General features: G+C 43.6%; 1 protein-coding gene and 1 long non-coding RNA gene across 2 annotated transcripts in view; one reads left to right on the forward strand and one right to left on the reverse strand.

Moving 5' to 3' along the window:
- TH (tyrosine hydroxylase) overlaps positions 1 to 12,498 on the reverse strand; it is a 31,978-nt gene extending 19,480 nt beyond the window's left edge. Inside the window, exons 1-2 of the mRNA XM_074954851.1 lie at positions 12,388 to 12,498; positions 4,925 to 5,134 (exon numbers count right to left, since the gene is read on the reverse strand). Of these exons, the coding sequence (XP_074810952.1) occupies positions 4,925 to 5,134; positions 12,388 to 12,477 (300 nt within the window). The 5' untranslated portion in view covers positions 12,478 to 12,498. The remainder of the gene's footprint in view (positions 1 to 4,924; positions 5,135 to 12,387) is intronic.
- Positions 8,455 to 18,667, forward strand: LOC141988842 (uncharacterized). Its single transcript, XR_012639840.1, has 3 exons — positions 8,455 to 8,536; positions 11,653 to 11,769; positions 18,591 to 18,667. It is a non-coding gene; the product is annotated as an uncharacterized LOC141988842 (long non-coding RNA).
- Positions 18,668 to 19,082: the final 415 nt, after the last annotated feature.

Here is a 19,082-nt window from a genome sequence, read left to right on the forward strand (position 1 = left end):
TGAAGACACTGACAATGCTATACATCATTTATGAGTCGTCTTTTCTCTCTGAAAGAGCTACAGGGTCAAACGCACTGAGTGGCTCTCTCTTTCCAACACACAGTCAGTTTTTCATATGTTACACCCAACTCCTCTGAATTCCTTAAGGATCTTATACCACAGCTACGAAATCTCAATCAAGGAAATTCCTTCACAGACTCTTGTCAAAAAAGCTACCGGCATCTCTCAAGAGTAATATGAAGAACCACCACCTCTGTCCTTTCTCACCACCCACACGAGCCAGCAGGTCTGCATGCTACTTCCACTGTCTTCCCATCCCCTCTGAGCCTGGAAGCAATATTCTCACTCTAATCTCCAGCATGTTAACAGGTTGTGATACTGGTTGGCCATTGGGCTGGCTCACAGAGCATTGTGATTGGTTTAGCTTCCCTTCCAATACCTTGACTCCTGATACATGGAAGATCTAATAATTAACTTCCTTCAGCTCCATTTGGAGTTAATTACTAGACACTTATGAAATCATAAATAACGGAAAGATTCCTCCTTTGGCTCCTGTTATCTTTGTTACCCAACAAAGGGAAGGCAGCAGCATCAAAGGAGATCAGCCAGTGCTCATGCTGCCATTGGAACATCTTGCTTCTTGAGAAGAATTGGAGCTTGGTCTCATGCCCTACCCTCCAATCTCAGTGACAGAGCTAGGTGTGCTGCTCGGTGCTTTGGGTATTGGAGAATCCCAAAGCACCCACTACGAGATCCCCAACAACAGGTACAAACTGGCATAACTCCATTGAAGCTAAATGGACCTAAGATGAGTTAAACTAGGTGCAAATCTGTCCCATCATTCTAATTCTTTTATTAAACATGAAAGAGAGAGCCCCAAAAGTCAGACATCTTAACAGAGTTTATCTAGCTCATAAATTAGTCTGTTTCTCACTAGCAGCACTCAAGTGGCCCATTTTCTCTGCTGTCTCCAGACTAACTGAATGCAGGTGCAAGCTAGAGTTTTAACTCAAGCTATCACATTTTTTGCTTATTCCCCAGGCATTTGGATATAGGAAAACAGGCTTCATTTTAGTGCATGTGCTGAAATGATTAATTTAGATGGAATAAAGGAGCCCAAAGAGTTAAAAGTGTTAACATGACCCTGGAACGCTCCAACATTAAATAGTTTTAAACAGTTTGGTATACAGAGACCTCACCATGACGAACACTTTATTAATTTTAAAAATATTTTATTAAAGATATAGAAAAGAAAGAGAGGTAAAATATCAGAAATGTAAAGTATTAAGTAAGGCTTTTATTGTAACATCCATTGTTCCCTTTCCCTTTAGAAGTAGTGAGTCTTTGGAAGGAAAAAAACAACACTTCATTGACAGTCATTTAGATGCTATTATTGGTGGCAATGTCTGTCCTTCTGAGGAAAAGAGCAGAAGTTAGTTGTTATTGCTTTGATTGTCAAAGTCTGATCCTGCTTCCTTTCAGACAAAACAAAATGAACACAAATAAAAGGGGGGAGAAAAAAAACAGCAAAGATAGAAAATGCAGCTTCTGTCTCTGGTGTTTAATCTTACTTGTGTCCTTACCGAGGGGGGAAAAAAACAAGCATTGCACATGGTCTTATTAGCCACTTCAAGACCTGGGAAACTTGTACCAACATCTGGCTGTCTGGGGCATTGCTTTTAGCTGCCTTTCTGATCTCAAAAAGAACAGGAGTACTTGTGGCACCTTAGGGACTAACAAATGTATTAGAGCATAAGCTTTCATGGGCTACAGCCCACTTCATCGGATGCATAGAATGGAACATATAGTAAGTGTTCTCCTACTGGTTTTTGAATGTTATGATTCCTGATGTCAGATTTGTGTCCATTTATTCTTTTGCGTAGAGACTGTCCGGTTTGGCCAATGTACATGACAGAGGGGCATTGCTGGCACATGATGGCATATATCACATTGGTAGATGTGCAGGTGAATGAGAGCCCCTGATGGCGTGGCTAATGTGATTAGGTCCTATGATGGTCCTTGAATAAATATGTGGACAGAGTTGGCATCGGGTTTACAACAATGGGGCAAAAAAGACAAGTTTGACCAACTAAACCAGACTCTGATTAGACAGAAGGAAAAAGGAGAGATAGATAGATATGCCTATGTCCCACTCCATGGCAAAAGCTGGAAGCAGATGGGTTGGCTCTGGGGAGACTGGTGCCATGAGCAAGAGGATTTCACTTCTAGGTCACAGGATTGAGGCAGGCCTCAGGTTGGTAACAACTGAGAGTTAATCTGATTGCTGTTGAATGACCTATGTGAAATGAGTTTGGTGGCCTCAGTCCTGCGGACAGATGTTGATGTCATCAAGCTCACTCCCACAACTGGCATCTCAGTGGGGAATGACTACTGAAATGATATCAGTCTGAGAGGTGGTCCCTCCAGCTAGGGCGAAGGTCCTTTGGGGGTAGAGGGATGCGATGGGAAGCTTGCTCTGCAGCTGCCCATGCTGTACCTGAGCATTGCTTGGTCTCCAGAGATATCCATTTGGCATCTTTCACCAGCACTTAATTCACTCAGAGATAAAGAGCGGAGAAGGGGGATTGGCCCTTTGCATCCACAGGAAGGTTTCTGACAGCTTCCTGGATGTTTTCCCTGGTGCAGGGAAATCTGGCCCTTGCAAACCCACTTCTCTTGATGATGACCCAGCCCTTTCTGAATCTCTGAGCTCTTCAGTAGAGGAAGAGCTGTGATTTTTAGTTAATCAGAGGCAGAATGAGGAGAAGGAACGGAGGCAATGTCACCGATAAATTCAATTTAGGACCATGTTTTTGAATGTACCTACCCACCTCTCTATTACATTGTCCCCCAATAATCAATACCTTAGCATTAATCTGACAGCTCTGATTGCATTACCTATGCGTTGGCTGCATGTAACGCATACAGCAGAGTGAAACCAGCCTCCCTGCAGCCTGTTTCATGATGAGGCAAATGTCATTACACCCGTCTGTTTTCATATCTTGTACCTGCATTGCCAGAGGGATCTGAGAAATGAATCTTCCCCAGTTGTAACTTGACACGCTTGTGGCTTTTAAAAAAAAACTTTCTCTGTGTCAAGCTGAGAGAGCGCTTCTGCTGAGAGAGCTTCTCATGCAATGAGTAAATTGCCCCAAGAGGAAGCAGGTGCCATTTGAATAAAAGCCACCCTGAGCTCTTGCCTGACTTTTTAAATTGTTCTCTGCTGCTTTGGAATATATTTTACACACACACACACGCACAGACAGTGTAAAATAAATACCACCCACATCTACTAAGTGCAGGACACTATAAAATTCACAGGATGAGAATCACGCGGCATCTCATGCCAGAGAAGTTATAAATTTCATTTGAAATCTGTTGTTGATGCACTTCTGAGCCTTTTCTGGCAGCCGCAAACTTCCTGGAAAGAGACAGCAACTGTGACCAAGACCAACAGGGCTCTCAAATGCTTGCCTTATGGACACTTCTGGTCCACAGATCCCACTGCAAAGGCAATATGCTACAGGAACCCAGGGTTGAATACTGTTAGTTGATAAATTTCTATCCTGCTTCCATCCATCCTTTCACAAGAGATACAAGGCCGCTTGTGGTCATTAAAGATCCCAAGATGCTTTCCATAAGATTAGAAGAGGTGTCCTGATCAAATTTTAGTTTGGGTAATTACTAACTAAACTCCCCCCCCCCCGCACACACGCAATTTCAACTGAATATTTTTTCTTTTCTACCTGTAGTGTTGCTGTGTATTGTTAATGATGGTCAGGTTTCACCCCCAGAAGTGGCTGCATTTCACTGGGGACTAAGGTGTTATGCACACACATACATGCATATACAACTTAATTCTCCTCTCATTCACACCACGGAAGACAATGGAATTAAACCTATATAAATGAAGAGACTCAGGCTCATGATTTGTAATCTGCTTTTTAAAATTTCTGCATGAAAGGTTCTATATAAATTCCAATCATTATCTTTGACTACTGGCTAAATAAGCAGCATTTACCTGTGTGAGTTTCCATCCCTGGTACCAATGTCATAGATAATGCTACTTTTGACTGGGAAAGCCCAATTAATTACCATCTCCCTGTGCAATTGTATACATTGGTAAGAAATGCTTCTTGTCTGGGCATATTCAGAATGCAGTAATGAAGGAAATCAATGCAACATTTGAAAGTTTATGGACCAAATTCATCCCTGAGATAAGTAGGTATCATTGACATCAACGGGCACTATGTTGATTTATGCTCATGCTGAAGTTGGTCCAGTCACTTTGACTGAAGTTTAGTGAGGATATGATTCAGAGATGGGCAGAGCCTTGAGCAAGGGGGTGACTGAGGCTATGTGAGGGAGCTGCATGATTCATTTACAATCTCTGTCCAAACTCTGCAATCTCTGAAGTGTTCCAGGGATTGCCATAAAGGTGGACAACAGTGCAGAGTGTGGGTCATTAGAGGGCCCCATGAGAATCAGAGGTGAATACAAATCCACAGTAGTTTATATTTATATTTAATCCACAGTTGTTTATATTTCAGTTGTGCTGGGTACTGGCCCACTCTGGGCAATGTTCAATCAAAGGCAAGCCCAGAGCCTGGAATTACAACCAGAGCATTGTCAGGCAAGGGGTCTGTCTCATTTGTGTTGGTCTCCCTGGGGAAGAGTGTGATAGAGACACCAGTAAATGAATAGAATGTACTGCTTAAGTTAATGCAACCATCGATATTTGAATTCATCCAGTTAAGCCCTGAAGAATTAAATCAATAATTCATACTAGGGAGATCTTAAACTAGACCCTTACCCAGTTGAATTCCTGTGAGTTGGCAGTGTTCCCCCATAATACAGCAACAGACCTTCCACCCACACCAAATGCAGTGTTCACTGAGCGCAGTACAGGAGGTTAGCCGCTCACCTCCAACACTTTAAGTGCGTGGGAAAGCGATGAAGTCTTCGCTCCCTTAAGCATGAAGAAAAGGTTCAACATGGCCTTCCCATCCTTCTCCTCAAAGACGATCGTTTCTGTGGCCTCTGCAGCATCCGTGGCAGCGGCGGCGGCTGCCGCTTCTCTCTCCTTCCTGGCATCTTCGATGAGGCTCTGCCGTCTACCGATGAACCGTGGAGACTGGAAGGAGAGCAGAGTTAAAAAGAAGCAATCTTCTCCTTAAGACCACCGAGGAACAACGGGACTCCCACCACTGGATCCCCACTATAACACTCCTTCAAGGACGAGCAGAACCGCTCTTATTGGAGACAACTAGAGCAATCTGGCTCTGCAAACCTCAGTCTAGGTCCAGCCTCTTTTCAAGGTTCTGAATTTGGCAGTAAGTGTAGTCAGGCACTGGAGCTGTTCCACTGCAAAACAGGATCCAAATAATTCGGGTGGCAGAGCAGTCAGAGACATTGTTGTAAGTAGGGCCTGATCTCTTGCCCATTGATGTCAATGGAAAGATCTCCCATTGACTTCAGCTGGGGCTGGATCAAGCCCCAAGTGACTCAAGCCTTTTCTTCTGATGCAGATTGAGGCACGTCTCCTTTGCAGTTGAGGTTCCCCCAGTTTAGACTCCCTACTGTAGCTAACCAAAAGAGTGTATTTCTTGTATTACTAAGGTTGAGCCTGGGTTTTTGCTCTGGGCATTATGAATTCTATTGTTTTCGTGTGTTGTTTCATAATAAAGAAGCTTCTTCTAGAGCCTTGAGACACCCTGAAACCCTGGCCTCTACTGGAGGCAGAAGTCCAGATCCCACAAATGCCTGCTGCAAGGAGCTGAGTACCTTCAACTCTCATTGGTTTCAATGGGACTCACAGGTTCCCAATGCCTTACAGGGTTAGTCCTCTCATGCTGTGGTAGGTTCCAGTGTAGAGGGAATATGCCAACCCACCCATCTTTTACTTGTGATCCCTTTATTCACTGCCACTGAAAACAGATCTTGGACCCCATTCTCTGTTGATGTAATTGGGCTAGATCCATTTCCACCAGTAGAGAAACTGATCCATCCCTTTTTCGCGTGTGTCTTATGTGCATTCCCAAACATTGAGGCAGGGGTATGTCTGTGGAGGTTTATGGCCTGCAAATAGCATTTTTTATAGGCTCCCTGGGTTGTCTTTTTTTTTACCACTCTTATCAGGGATAATAGTTTCAAATCCATCTGAAATGGCCCTAACTGGATTATAAGAGAGCAAGGTGGGTCCATCTAGAAACTCCCACCAAGCTTGTGTCTACTGCTCATTATGGGATCATACATTCATGATGTTTTAGTTAGGTCTGACTGGAAAAGCTGTAAGTCCACCCCAGCCACGACCAGTCAACCTGGCCTCAGCACACTGCTGGTAATATACCTCCTTCCCAGGGCAAGGCTTAGCAACAGAGTAAGAATGGGTTAAGCAATAAAACTGAATCTTTACCCCAAATTTGAAATGCTATTTATTTCTGTGCTCCCTGATTGCAGGGAAGAGTGGAAGGAGAAAAGCTGTTTCAGCTATTTCCGGCCAGGCCGGAAACAGGAAGCATTGTGAGCACCTAAGAAAACCTGTTCCCAGCCCAAGTTTGCAGGCATAAGAGATTTGTCTAGTTCAGATAAGATGTTGACAATATCCCAAACATTTGGGTGCTTTTCCAAATGGAAACTCTTATTTGTATGACAGTAGCACATAGAGACCCCAGTTCAGCTCAGGACCCAATTGTGCTAGACATTTTACAAGCACAGTAAGAAAGTCCCTACCCTAAAAATGCTTCCAGTCTAGAGGACAAGGCAGACAAAGACTGGGAGAAGTGAAATATTATCCCCATTTTAGAGATACGGAATTGAGGCACAGAGAGCTTAAGTAGCTTGCCCAATTTTGCACAGGAAATCTGTCACACAGCAGGAACTGAAGCCAGTTCTGAGTCCCAACTCAGGACCTCAAACATAAGCCCTTCTTTCCTCTTGTATTGCAAAATCTCTGAACTTTTTGAGGTTTACCCACCCATAGTTCTTCAGATGTGTTGAATATGCCAACAGGAGGACTAATGAAGATTGAAAAAAGAGTTGAAAAAAGAGTTGAAAAAAGAGTTCTTAACAGTTTTGAAAGCATTTGTTTTCATAATAGAGAAATTTTCTCTCTCACTGATCGTTTGTTTTCTTTTTTCTTTTTCTTCAAAAAATTGAACATTTTCTACGTCACAGTCGGAAGTTTTCAAAATTCAAAATAATAAAAAAAACCCTTAAAACTGTCAGAAGAATCCTACCACATAACTCATCCTATCCACTCCCCGAAACCTGATGATGAATGATGATAACGCAGCATGACAGAAAGAAGACATGACTTATGAAGAAACACAAAGAAGACTAACACCAAGAGACTAAAACCCAGATGGCTACATTTTTCAGTTAGTTTCCATTGAAAATGTTTCAAAAATGTCCATAACTCTCCCAAAAGGCTTTTGGGGGGAAACTTTAAAAAAATCTTGCAAAATTTAAACCAGCTCTACTATTCAGCCTTCTTTTTTTTTCTTTTGTATTTTTAATTTCCTCCACTGACCCAGTGTATTTTCTTTTAAAATCATTCACGCATCTTATATGCAGCCAGTCTCAAAGCTTTCCTCACATTTTAAACACAGGCACTTATCTAGTTTTCTGTTTTATACCATATTTTTATACATCAACCCATGCACCAGCCCCCAGAACTTTTTTTATTAAAGATTCGCTTATATGATGCTATTTGAAGCTTGTCACACATTTGTTCCTTGCAGTATAAAAGACACACATTTGAACAAATAATCACAGGTTATCTGCATGATCAGGTCTACAATGGGGTATGGAGGACTGGGTATGTGTTCATGTCGAAACAGAAAACTCATCTAACAAATATATTAGGTCCCAATTCAAGAAAGCATCCCCATTTAGGAAGCAGTAAAGCATGGGTTTAAATCCCATTGGAAGTGCTTAAAGTTAATCAAATTAATTTAAACGTCCCACGATAGAAAGAATAAACACCCCTGTGCAACACCAGCCATCTGTAACAAATCAATTCCTCAATGGTCCAAGCCAAGCAATGCTTTAACAAAAAAACACATCTTGCCCTGTGCCCTGAAATTCAACAAACTTTAGCTTTGGCTGGGTAGAGGAAAAGAGAAAGAAGGAAAGAACAACGCATGACAGATGTAAATCACAGCGTCTAATGGACAACTGGAAAGGGCTCTGAAAGCATGATCTTGTGTTGTATGAAAATCAGAATAGAATCAGCAGATCAGATCATTGATAAACATCCACTTAACACAAGTTGCTTCCATTCGGTGAGTTATGCTGGCGTTCAGTCCCCAACATAATCAGACATTGACACTGCAGCTTTGCTAAAACTTACTATGTGACACCTCCTCCTCTGCATGATTAAGGCTGGCTTCACGGATGTGCAGCAGACTGCACTGGATCTAAAGGGAATCAGTTTTGTTTCCCTTCCTCCTCTACAGCTGGTTACTAGAAAGAACTGTAGAATCATCCTAGCAGCTGGCAGGCAGTCACCTGAACATTCACTTAGTATGTCTGGGTAAGTTAACAAGATACTAGATTTTGTTTGGGAGGGTCTGTGGTTGGGGGGGGGGTGACGACATTTGCCTGCCATCTCCACGGCTTATTCTATTCCGTCTGCTTGCTTGCTTTCCATCACACTGGTCTCTCTTTCTTTACCCTACTCTTTGCTATTTTTTTAGAATGTTATTAACCCCTTTGGGAGTAAAGTTGTAACTCAGTACAGTTGCACAGGGTTTTCATTACCAGTTGCAAATTAGATACACACAAAGAAAATTGATTCCTCTTTCCACACTGACTGTTCTCCCAGTAATGCTTGGTTTTTTTAGGAGTCGTTGTTGAAAGGTATGTTTTGAATCAGCTTGCAGATTAGTTCATCTCATGTGTATTTTAGAATTCTTACTACAGTAAAAAACATTACTTTTGTTCTGTTAAGCATCAGGTTGCTTATTCTGGACTAGATTCTGAATCCGTGATTGACATTTTGTGGTACTTTACTCCTCCAACAGCCCCCTTGAAATTGTGGCAACTCAGCAGGACGACTCAGTGTGAATAAGGATGCCAGAGTATGGCCTTCTGAGTTTGAGTAACCACAGCAACTTGGCTTTTCCCCTACTTATAATTTTCAAGAATCTAGGAAACAGAGCGGATTTTACTTGTTAAGAACATTTACTATAGCCTGGCATACTGATCAATACTGTGTCATTATTTCCTTTTGCCAGTATAGCTTATTTTGTTCAGGAACTGAAATAAAAAATACTAGCAAAAGCACTTTTTTGCTGATATAAGCTGCATCTCCAGTAAGGGGGTTTGACAGTACAGTTATACCGTCAAACCCTTTTTAGTGTAGACAAGGCGTAGATCCTCAATGCTTTGAGACAAGCGCTGTCTTTTCGTTCTGTTTTTGTACAGCGCCAAGCACAGTAGGGTCCTGCTCCATGATCATCATCATAATAAAGGAAATGCAACAGCTCCTTTAGAACAGGGTGAGTCTGTGGGGCAGGGGTCAGATCACTGACGGGATGTTAAAACACTGAAGCAAGATGACCGCTTGTCCCAGACATAGAGGTCAAGATTTTTAAAACTATATAGACTTTGCTGCGGTCAGCATCACAACACCTAAATGATTCAGGAATCTAAATCTCACTCTCAAAAGGGATTTAGGCACTTAGGAGTCTAAATCCATCAGTTGGCTGTGAGATTTAGACTCTAAAGTACCTAAATCCCTTTTGAAAAAGAGATTTAGATTCCTAAATCAGTTAGATGTTGTGATGCTAAGCATATCGACATCAAAATAGCTTTAAAAATCTGGGCCAAACTCAATAAATAGCAGAAATGCAGGGGCAGAGCCTCAGTTGATTTAAATCTGATTAATGAATAATGGGAATGTGGAAACCTTCTGCTAAAGGTGCAGTAAAAAGGATAAACTAAAAAAGAAAAGACAGAGTCTTAAATGTGCATTTCAGATTTGTCATCTGTTATTAAAGCCTAACAATTTCGTTCTGAGCTTTTCCAGGTCCCCTTCCCTTCGAAGGCAACAGTGTTTTGAAATAACTTGAAGTCTGATATAAGCTTGTCAGTGCTGAAAGCAAAGTGAAAAAGGTGGGGGGATGGGAGGAAGGGGTCTATCATAATCCAGGAGCAGCAGCTTTGGTAAAACAGTACTTAAAGCCTTGCATAATGACAGGTTTCAGAGTAGCAGCCGTGTTAGTCTGTATCCGCAAAAAGAAAAGGAGGACTTGTGGCACCTTAGAGACTAACCAATTTATTTGAGCATAAGCTTTCATGAGCTACAGCTCACTCTCGAAGGTGCCACAAGTCCTCCTTTTCTTTTTGCAGTACTTAAAGTGCTCCCCTCAGCAGCCCAGCTTAATTTTTAAATTAGCCCTTTGGGCGGCAGGAGAGAGTCACTAAAGGGGACAAAAGGAGACAACACAATTTCATTCTGAGCTTTTCTAAACACCCTTCCCAGGGTGCCATGAAGGAGACAGTATTGCTAAACAAGACCATTCAAGGTCACGTTTGTCATTTAAAGACTAAATACCCACATGAATTGTATTACAGCACCAAATAAACGCCCCTTCATTGTCAGCTCCTGCTGTTACCATAGACAGAGGGATGTTCTTCTGAGCATTAATATGGCAATCTGGAAAGTGCCAATGTTCTAAGAGTTCACTACTACGCCAGCCAAAATATTCTTTTGCTGGTCTAAGTTGCATCTCCACTAAGAGGGTTCTAAGAATTAACTACCTTGTAGTTCACTATGTTCTAGTTGGAAAATGCCAAAGTGAGATATGGAAACGCCCGTGGTTTTCAATGATTGTGTACTACAGAAATCATGCTTACCTCTTCATTTCCTAGCTCTCCTTCCCTTCTTTCCTAGCATGCTACAGTGTCTAGGAAACTTTTTTGTTGTTTGCACAGTAGCTGATTTTACAAAACACACAGCATTGCACAGAGCGGAGGCAAGGGTGGGTCAGCAAATACAGAGAGTAGAGAATGGAAAGCTCCATTCCCTGCAAATAACATATCAGAAGTCAAACCCAGTTTTACACACAATATTAAATAACAATTATGTATTGGATTAGATGACCTCGTCTGTCTTTTCTTTCCAGGTCAAATATCTGTGGTTCTGGAAAGTGGTAGGAAAGAGGGGAACTTTAATTTGGGGGGTGAAGGTTATGTGGGGCAGCTCTCATCTGACTCTGCTAGGGAAAAGGTTGTACGGTCACTGCTAGGAAAAGCAGAGGGATATTTAAAACAAATATATACTTTACAGCATAGACAAACTCTAAACTTATCTTAAATCCAGATTTTCAATACGTGCTCTTTGCACACAGTAAGATCCATTTTAAAAAAACTTTACAATCTCCTACCTACTGATAACTGGGAAAAACTATAGAAGGCACTAAACTGAGTTTGCCAAATGCAGGTGCTAATCAAAGCAATCACTTGAGATCCTATAGCGCCCTAACTGTGGGGCATTAGGAAGTTGTTCCATAGGTTGACTGCCCACTGTAATAGACATCTAGAAGAGAGGGAGACTGCCACAAAAAGGGACAAACTATGCATTAAAGGTTTGATCCGACAGGATGCTGCATGCCTTATCGTCTCATTGGCTTTAATGTCTCCTAGGGACATCAGTTGGCGCTAGATGACAAAACTGTTTTTAACTAAAACGCCCTGCAGGTCCCTAGTTCCAGGCCAACTGAATCAGTGTATCTGAAACTCACCTGGATTCAGATTTTAAAGGTAGGTTAAGACTCAGCATGAAGTGTTATCTTCCCCTCACTTATAGTTATATTGCATGCGGGATTGTTCCACACACTGAGCCAATGGTCCTAAATCTCTGCGGGTGGAAGCAGACCCTGCAGTAATTACATAGTAACAGTTAGCAAGTTTGCCTGAATTCCCACCACCTTGTAGCTTCACTGGAAAAAAGAAAGACGTGTTTTCATTCAATTGGCAAAGAAGAACGCTCTTTGGCTTAGTGCTGTGAAATTAATAAAACCTAGAGAGTGTTTAGATTTTCAAAGTGCATTTTTACCCTAGGGATTCCTTGTTATTCTTGTTTTCGCTCTATTGGTTATTCTAGTTTAAGAGGGCAGTTTTATTATATTATTAGTTAAGGTTATTTGTTTTCCAATATTTATATGTATTGTGTATTAGTTTGTGTGCATGAATTATTGAGGCTGGATTTGATTTCTGATTTGCCAACCCTGAGTGCCTAGATGCATGTGTGCAGTGATGCTTTCAAAATAAAGTGATCATTCTGTTAGTCCATCTAGCTATAGTTGCAGTCCCTTGGGCAGCTTTAGTCATTCTGGAAACTACTGGGTGTTAGTGGTGATGGGGTTGGGGGGTTCTTACCATGATGGCCTCGGCTTGCTTGGAGTCCAACTCTGACACCGCCCTGCGGAAGCCTTTGGCTGAAGAAGTGGAGGAGTTGGGGGTTGGCATCCTTGCTGTCGTACTGGCTCTGCTCTCAGCTTTGCCTCTCCTTGCCAGGCTTTTATAGGGCAGGTCTGACGTCAAAGACCCTTTCACATCCCCCCCTCTTCCCCACCTCCCTCCCTTTAGCCTGAGGGGGAGAGAAGAGCGGGGGGGGGTGGGAGGAGGGATGTGGAGGAGAAAAACGCTTCTGTCCCATTAAATCTAATTGCTACAAAGATTGCAGACACCCTGCCTCTGCAAACCAGCCATCAGCCTTTCTCCTCCTGCACCCAAAAGCTTTCGCTCTGTTTCTCTTTCTCTCCTTCCCTGCAATGGAGTTCACTCCTTGGTCCTGTGTGTTTTATTCTCCCCCACTTTCTTCTCCAGTTTGGGCTACGCTGAGCTGAAGTGCTTTAATGCTGCAAAAGAATAAAACCAAGGGAGAAAAAGAGTCAGACCATTCTATCCTTTTTAGTCTGCAGCCCTACAATAATGTAGACAAAATAATAATTAATAATAGAAATGAAATAGGACATGGCATGCTGACTTTGGACCTGATTCTGAGCTCACATACACCTCCGCTGGTGTAAATCAGGAAAAACTCTGCTGAAGTCAAAAGGGTCAGATCTCCAGATGCAGTAAATTGGCACCGCTCTCTTGACTTCAGCACTGATTAAGACCAGCTGAAGATCTGGCCCAAAGGGGTCAGACTGGTGTAAAACCAGCGTAAATAAGACTAGAATCCTTGGTAGGAGAGGGGGAAGGTTTTTTTAAATTAAGAAATCTAATTGGAACAATAGGAGAAGGATTCAGGGTTTTGCTCCGTTTGCTGTAATTACTCCAAACCCAATGACTCAAAGATCCATGGAGCTATGACGATTCACACCAGCTGAGGGGCTGCCTCGGGGATTTGGTGTTGATACAACTTCCTTTTTGGACTTATTGGAAACAACTTTTGATCATTTTTAAAAATGGCGTTAATGCATTTTGCTGGCTTGCAAGCCTTAAGACTGAGAGCCAGCCAGCGTGAAGGGTCATTGCACCATTGAAGTCAATGGCATTATGTCAATTTGCATTAGCTGAGGAGGTGTCCCAGAAACGTTCTCTTGTTAATTACATGGGCCGCAGCATTGTAAGACTCATGTTATCTCCCTAATGGGCTCCCAGCTCTGGCTGGGAGGAACCATCACCAGTGGAGAGATGATAGGCTAGTCCTGATGGCCTATCCGGTCCTTAGCCTCTCAACTAAGACTGCCAAGTTGGTGCCAATGGTACTGGTGGTTGCCATGTTGTGTCATGGGTACTCCCCCATTGAGATCTAGACTTACTAAGCCCCATTTATAAAATGATTGATGTCTCTTGATTGTTGCAGTTTTGTTGTTTGTCATCTACTATAGTTAAATTGGAAAGTACAAAGAGCATGACAAAACTGTATCAGTGCACAGGGATATTTTTGACCAGCACATTGGTGGGTGTACAGCAGCTTAGCTTTCTTGACATCAGAGTTATACCAATTTACAGCAGCTGAGGATCTGTCCCAATACTGCATACAAATAAATTTCAACTGAATTTGGTCATTTTGGATTCCAGCTGCCAGCACTAAACACACGCAAATACCATTGTCAGAGGGTGAATTGGCCCATTTATGGGGGAGCAGGGTCCAGGGCACCTGTGACTCAATAGCTGCCTCTCAACTGGGTTTAAATGTACACATCTGTGCCAGAGAAGTGGGGAAGTCAGGAAGGGATAGATGACAGCTGCCTGGGGGCAGAGGAGAGAGAGAAGGAGGCGAATGGTTGAGGGGAAAGAGTACCAGGAAACCAGGAGGAGAGCAATGAGATAGGAGGAGAGATGAGATAACTGGCTCTGTGGATATGGGGAAAGCAGTGGATGTGATATATCTTGACTTTAGCAAAGCTTTTGATACAGTCTCCCACAGTATTTTTGCCAGCAAGTTAAAGAAGTATGGGCTGGATGAATGGACTATAAGGTGGATAGAAAGCTGGCTAGATTGTCGGGCTCAATGGGTAGTGATCAACGGCTTGATGTCTATTTGGCAGCCGGTATCAAGCGGAGTGCTCCAGGGGTCAGTCCTGGGGCCAGTTTTGTTCAACATCTTTATTAATGATCTGGATGATAGGATGGATTGCACCCTCAGCAAGTTCACGGATGACACTAAACTGGGGGGAGAGGTAGATATGCTGGAGGGTTGGGATAGGGTCCAGCGTGACCTAGACAAATTGGAGGATTGGGCCAAAAAAAATCTGATGAGTTTCAACAAGGACAAGTGCGGAGTCCTGCAGTTAGGAAGGAAGAATTTCATGGACCACTACAGGCTGGGGACCAACTGGCTAAGCAGCAGTTCTGCAGAAAAGGACCTGGGGATTACAGTGGATGAGAAGCTGGGTGTGAGTCAGCAGTATGCCCTTGTTGCCAAGAAGGCCAGTGGCATATTGGGCTGTATTTGTAGGAGCATTGCCAGCAGATCGAGGGAAGTGATTATTCCCCTCTATTTGGCACTGGTGAAGCCACACCTGGAGTGTTGCATCCAGTTTTGGTCTCCCCCCACCCCCACTACAAAAGGGATGTGGACAAATTGAAGAGAGTCCAGCGGAGAGCAACAAAAATGATTAGGGGGCTGGAGCACATGACTTACGAGGAGAGGCTGAGGGAACTGGGGTTATTTAGTCTGCAGAAGAGGAGAGTGAGGGGGGATTTGATAGCAGCCTTCAATTACCTGAAGGGGGGTTCCAAAGAGGATGGAGCTAGGCTGTTCTCAGTGGTGGCAGATGACAGAACAAGAAGCAATGGTTTCAAGTTGCAGTGGGGAAGGTCTAGGTTGGATATTAGGAAACACTACTTCACTAGGAGGGTGGTGAAACACTGGAATGGGTTACCTAGGGAGGTAGTGGAATCTTGTGGGATCTTGTGGGAGAGAAGTGGGTCTTGGAATTCTCAGGTAGGAGGTCTGGAGATTGGGGCCACGGCTCAGGGCAAAGGAACTTGGGTTGGCTAGTTAATGACTCTTGAGTGGGTGACCTGGGAACGGTGACCTTTGTATGGGATTCGAGAGCTGCTGCGTTGTAACCCTTATTTTACTTGGGTGGTTTTGGGAGGAATTGGTTTTACTATTAGGGATCTGTGGACCGTGGCACTTTATATGAATGAAAGGATTTGAATTTGCCGTTAAGAAAGACAATATTCCTTTGCAAGTGTGGAGAAAAGGGAAACTGAGGAAGACATATGGTTATGCCATGGCTTGCTGCAGGAGATTGGCTTTAGGAGGGGCAGCCTCAAAACAGAGGTAAAGACTGAAGCAATGAGCAAAGTACCAGCCAGGGAGTCTGCTATCCCAGCTATCAGTCACCTCTGCCTCCCTGATCTTCACGTGCAGTACCCCTTCTCTCATGTTTTGAACACCGAGTTCTTTCCATGCCTTTAATTTCATCCCTAATCCCCTCTGTGTCTCTCAAACCTACTGTTCTCCCTCTGTTAAACACTGGCTGCTTGAAATGTGAGATGAAAAATAATCTTACCAAACTGAAGTGCAGGACAGCACTTCAGAACACAAGGAACCTTCCTACATCACCTTCCTGAAGTCAGATCCTGCCACGCTGTGTCTATCATAGAACCAAAGCAGGCCCCTGTCCCGCTCAGTGTCTATGTGCTACTCCCATTGATAGTTCTAGGCACTGTATGAAGGGGAGAGCAGACTGAGGTATACACTATAGACGCCATAAAATATTTTGGAAAAGGAAGCAGGGAGTGGCATGTGGCCAAAGCGCTGCTGAGCTCCAGTGACCCCTTGGCTGTTGGAATGGCACTTGGGGGCTACTGGCAGTGAGAAACAAATTAGAGTATTTAGTTTGTGATTTAGTTTGTGCGAATGCCTGAAGTGGCCCCTGGCGAGCAACTGGACTGGGGTGTGAGGAGGAAGGGGAGCAGTGTGTGCCAGGCTTTGTAGAGATATCTTTGTTCGTTTCTTTCCTCACTGGATCAAGCGCTGAACACAGCATGGCCAGCCCTGTGGGTTGGGCTCAGTATGTGGGTTATTGTCTAAGTATAAACTTTTCCAGCATTTGCACTGAATATAAATTTGCTTGACCCCCACTTTGGTTAAAGTTCTGACCAAGAAAACATTTAACTTGAAAAATGAAGGGAGAGTCCTACAGTCCTTCACCTGTTTTTCTAGGAGTGTGCACACAACCTCTTTAGGCTCACCCTTCTATCAGGGCTAGGATTCACAAGGCTTTCCCCTGGAATCCCCAACAAAATCTCAAGCAAACAGTATAACCTTAAACGCCCTACCACCCTTTTCTGGTCCCAGAGGGTGACTGCAGAGTTCCTGTCACTTTCCCTACAGATCCTTTACTACTGTCAACTTCCTTTCTTTATATTAACTCACAGCTTGGATTGATCAGTAATTGGGGCTGGCCAACCCACCAGCTGAAGCCAGGTACCTTGAGCTCAGTAGTTCTAGTTATCCATTTCATGATAGTGGGGAATACATTCCCCATCACAGGATGATATTCTTAGCCATATGAAAAAACAATCCTTTTTTGAACTCTGCTAAGCTCTTGACCTCCATGTTATCTTGTGGCAATGAGTTCCACAGACAACTTTTTCACACAATCAGTAATTAATCTACGATTTCCTTAGAGGCATCTGCTGGGAGAAATAGAGTGAAACTAGGGTAAAATCTGGGACCCACTAAAATCAGTGGCAAAATTCCCATCAACTTTAATATACATCAGGATTTCACCCATGGTCAATAAAAAAAGATTTTGAGGTCTGAATGCTCATGGAGATGGAATTTAAGATTTCTGTACAGGAGAGGCCAGTCCCTCAAACTGAAGTGACTCACCTCTTCCTTTCTCCTCTGTTTCTTCTATCCCCTTTTCAACTGACCACAATTTGGCCTCATTTTATTACTGTATCCTTTCTAAAGGTCTCTGTCCCCACTCCCCAGGAGTCTTCCACTACTTCTAGTGGTGAATGGGTGTTTCTAAAGGCAATGCATACAGGCAGTCGCTTGGGAGAGAGAGAAGTGTCAGGGATGTGCTATTTGGAGATGGAGACAAAATGGCAAGTTCTTTAATACCCACCTTTCCTCTGGCATTCAACTGAAACCCTCTTATTTGTGCCCCCATGCACAAAAATGTAATGGGGTGGTGCTACCTTTTGGTACCCCATCATCATCTTAGTAATGCCATGGGAAGAGCTGGAGACACAGCTTGTAGGAGAGGAAAGCTGATGAAGATTTCACCATGAGTGAGTCTCCTGGACAAGGAGGGTTGGGTGCAGCTCCTTTTGGAGACAGTCAGCACTGTTCAGTGCATCTGCCAGGAGGAGTGGGTCATGGCTGCACTGCAACACAAGTTATAGCTTCCTGGCAAGATCTGATGCACTGTCTCTCTGCAGCACACCCAGTCCCTGCCTCATGGAGCTGAGTCCCCCGGTTGAGCTTCCCACCATCGTGGTGGGTTGCACAGTCACTACGGCCCATCAGTCCAGCTCCCCTGCTTCCCAAATTGTGCTTCTTAAGCAGTTATTACTGATGCCTCAATCTTAGTTCAAGTTTGGACTAGAGATGAGCAAGAGCCAAAGTATGGCTTCATTTAGCATTTATTATTTGCATTAAAGTACTGCCTAGAAGCTGCAGCTGAGACCAGGGCCCCCTGGTGCTAGGAGCTGAACAAACACACAGTGAACCAAAGAGCTTACAGTATAAATGGACAAGACAGACAAAAGGAAGAATCACTACCCCCATTATCATACATGGGAAACTGAGGCACAGAGACATTCAGCGACTTACTAAGGTCACACAGGAAGTCCTGTGGAAGAGCTGGGAACTGAAGCTAGAGCTCCCAAGCCCTAGGCCAGTTTCTTAATCATAGGATCAGCTTCTTCCACTGTCCATTCTCTCAGGGTGGGTCAGACCCCTCTCCAGTTCAGAGAGGAGCAGGGCAGCCCATCCAAACAAGAAGTGCACGAACGAAAACCAACCCCCACCTGCTAGGAGACAGTCTACAGCTCTAACATTTCCATCCCCTGGTGTCTCAGTGTCTCAGTTAATCATCTATTCCGTTGGGTGTGCAATTTGTGCTAATATCAAATGCAATTTTTGTGTGTGTGCCTAGCTAAACACTGGCCCCACCAGAGCCATGCCTGCCTGCGGTTTCCACCACTGTTGGACTAAATAATGAATCTGTTCGGGAAGAAAGAGGAGCACTTCATTAGAAAGCATTTGAAAGGGATTCAAGATGAAGCAAGAGTGCTCGTTCTCTAGCGCTATGTTTCTGATGTTCGGGCTACGGGATTCTCTCTGCATGTGTATAGGCATCATGTTCATACACGGACGGTGCGTGTGTATAAAGGGATTTACCGGATCTCAGCCGTTTCCACTTCTGCTTCAGGAACAATACCCTTGGAGGCAGCTTAGCTGAACTGGTCCAAAAAAGCAAAAGCAACTCTGACTGTGCCTTGCTAAAAGGTAAGCCAGAGCTGAGAGAGATTAAGGAAATGGCATTATCATACACGGCACTGTTGGTCTGTCTTTTGGATGTTCATTTCACCTGCTGTTGGATTCTAGTGTTGATGATACAGAAGAAATAGCAGGGAAATGTCTGTTA

The sequence above is a fragment of the Natator depressus genome, chromosome 6, assembly GCF_965152275.1.
Source record: "Natator depressus isolate rNatDep1 chromosome 6, rNatDep2.hap1, whole genome shotgun sequence".
In the NCBI taxonomy this organism is placed as follows: Eukaryota; Metazoa; Chordata; order Testudines; family Cheloniidae; genus Natator; species Natator depressus.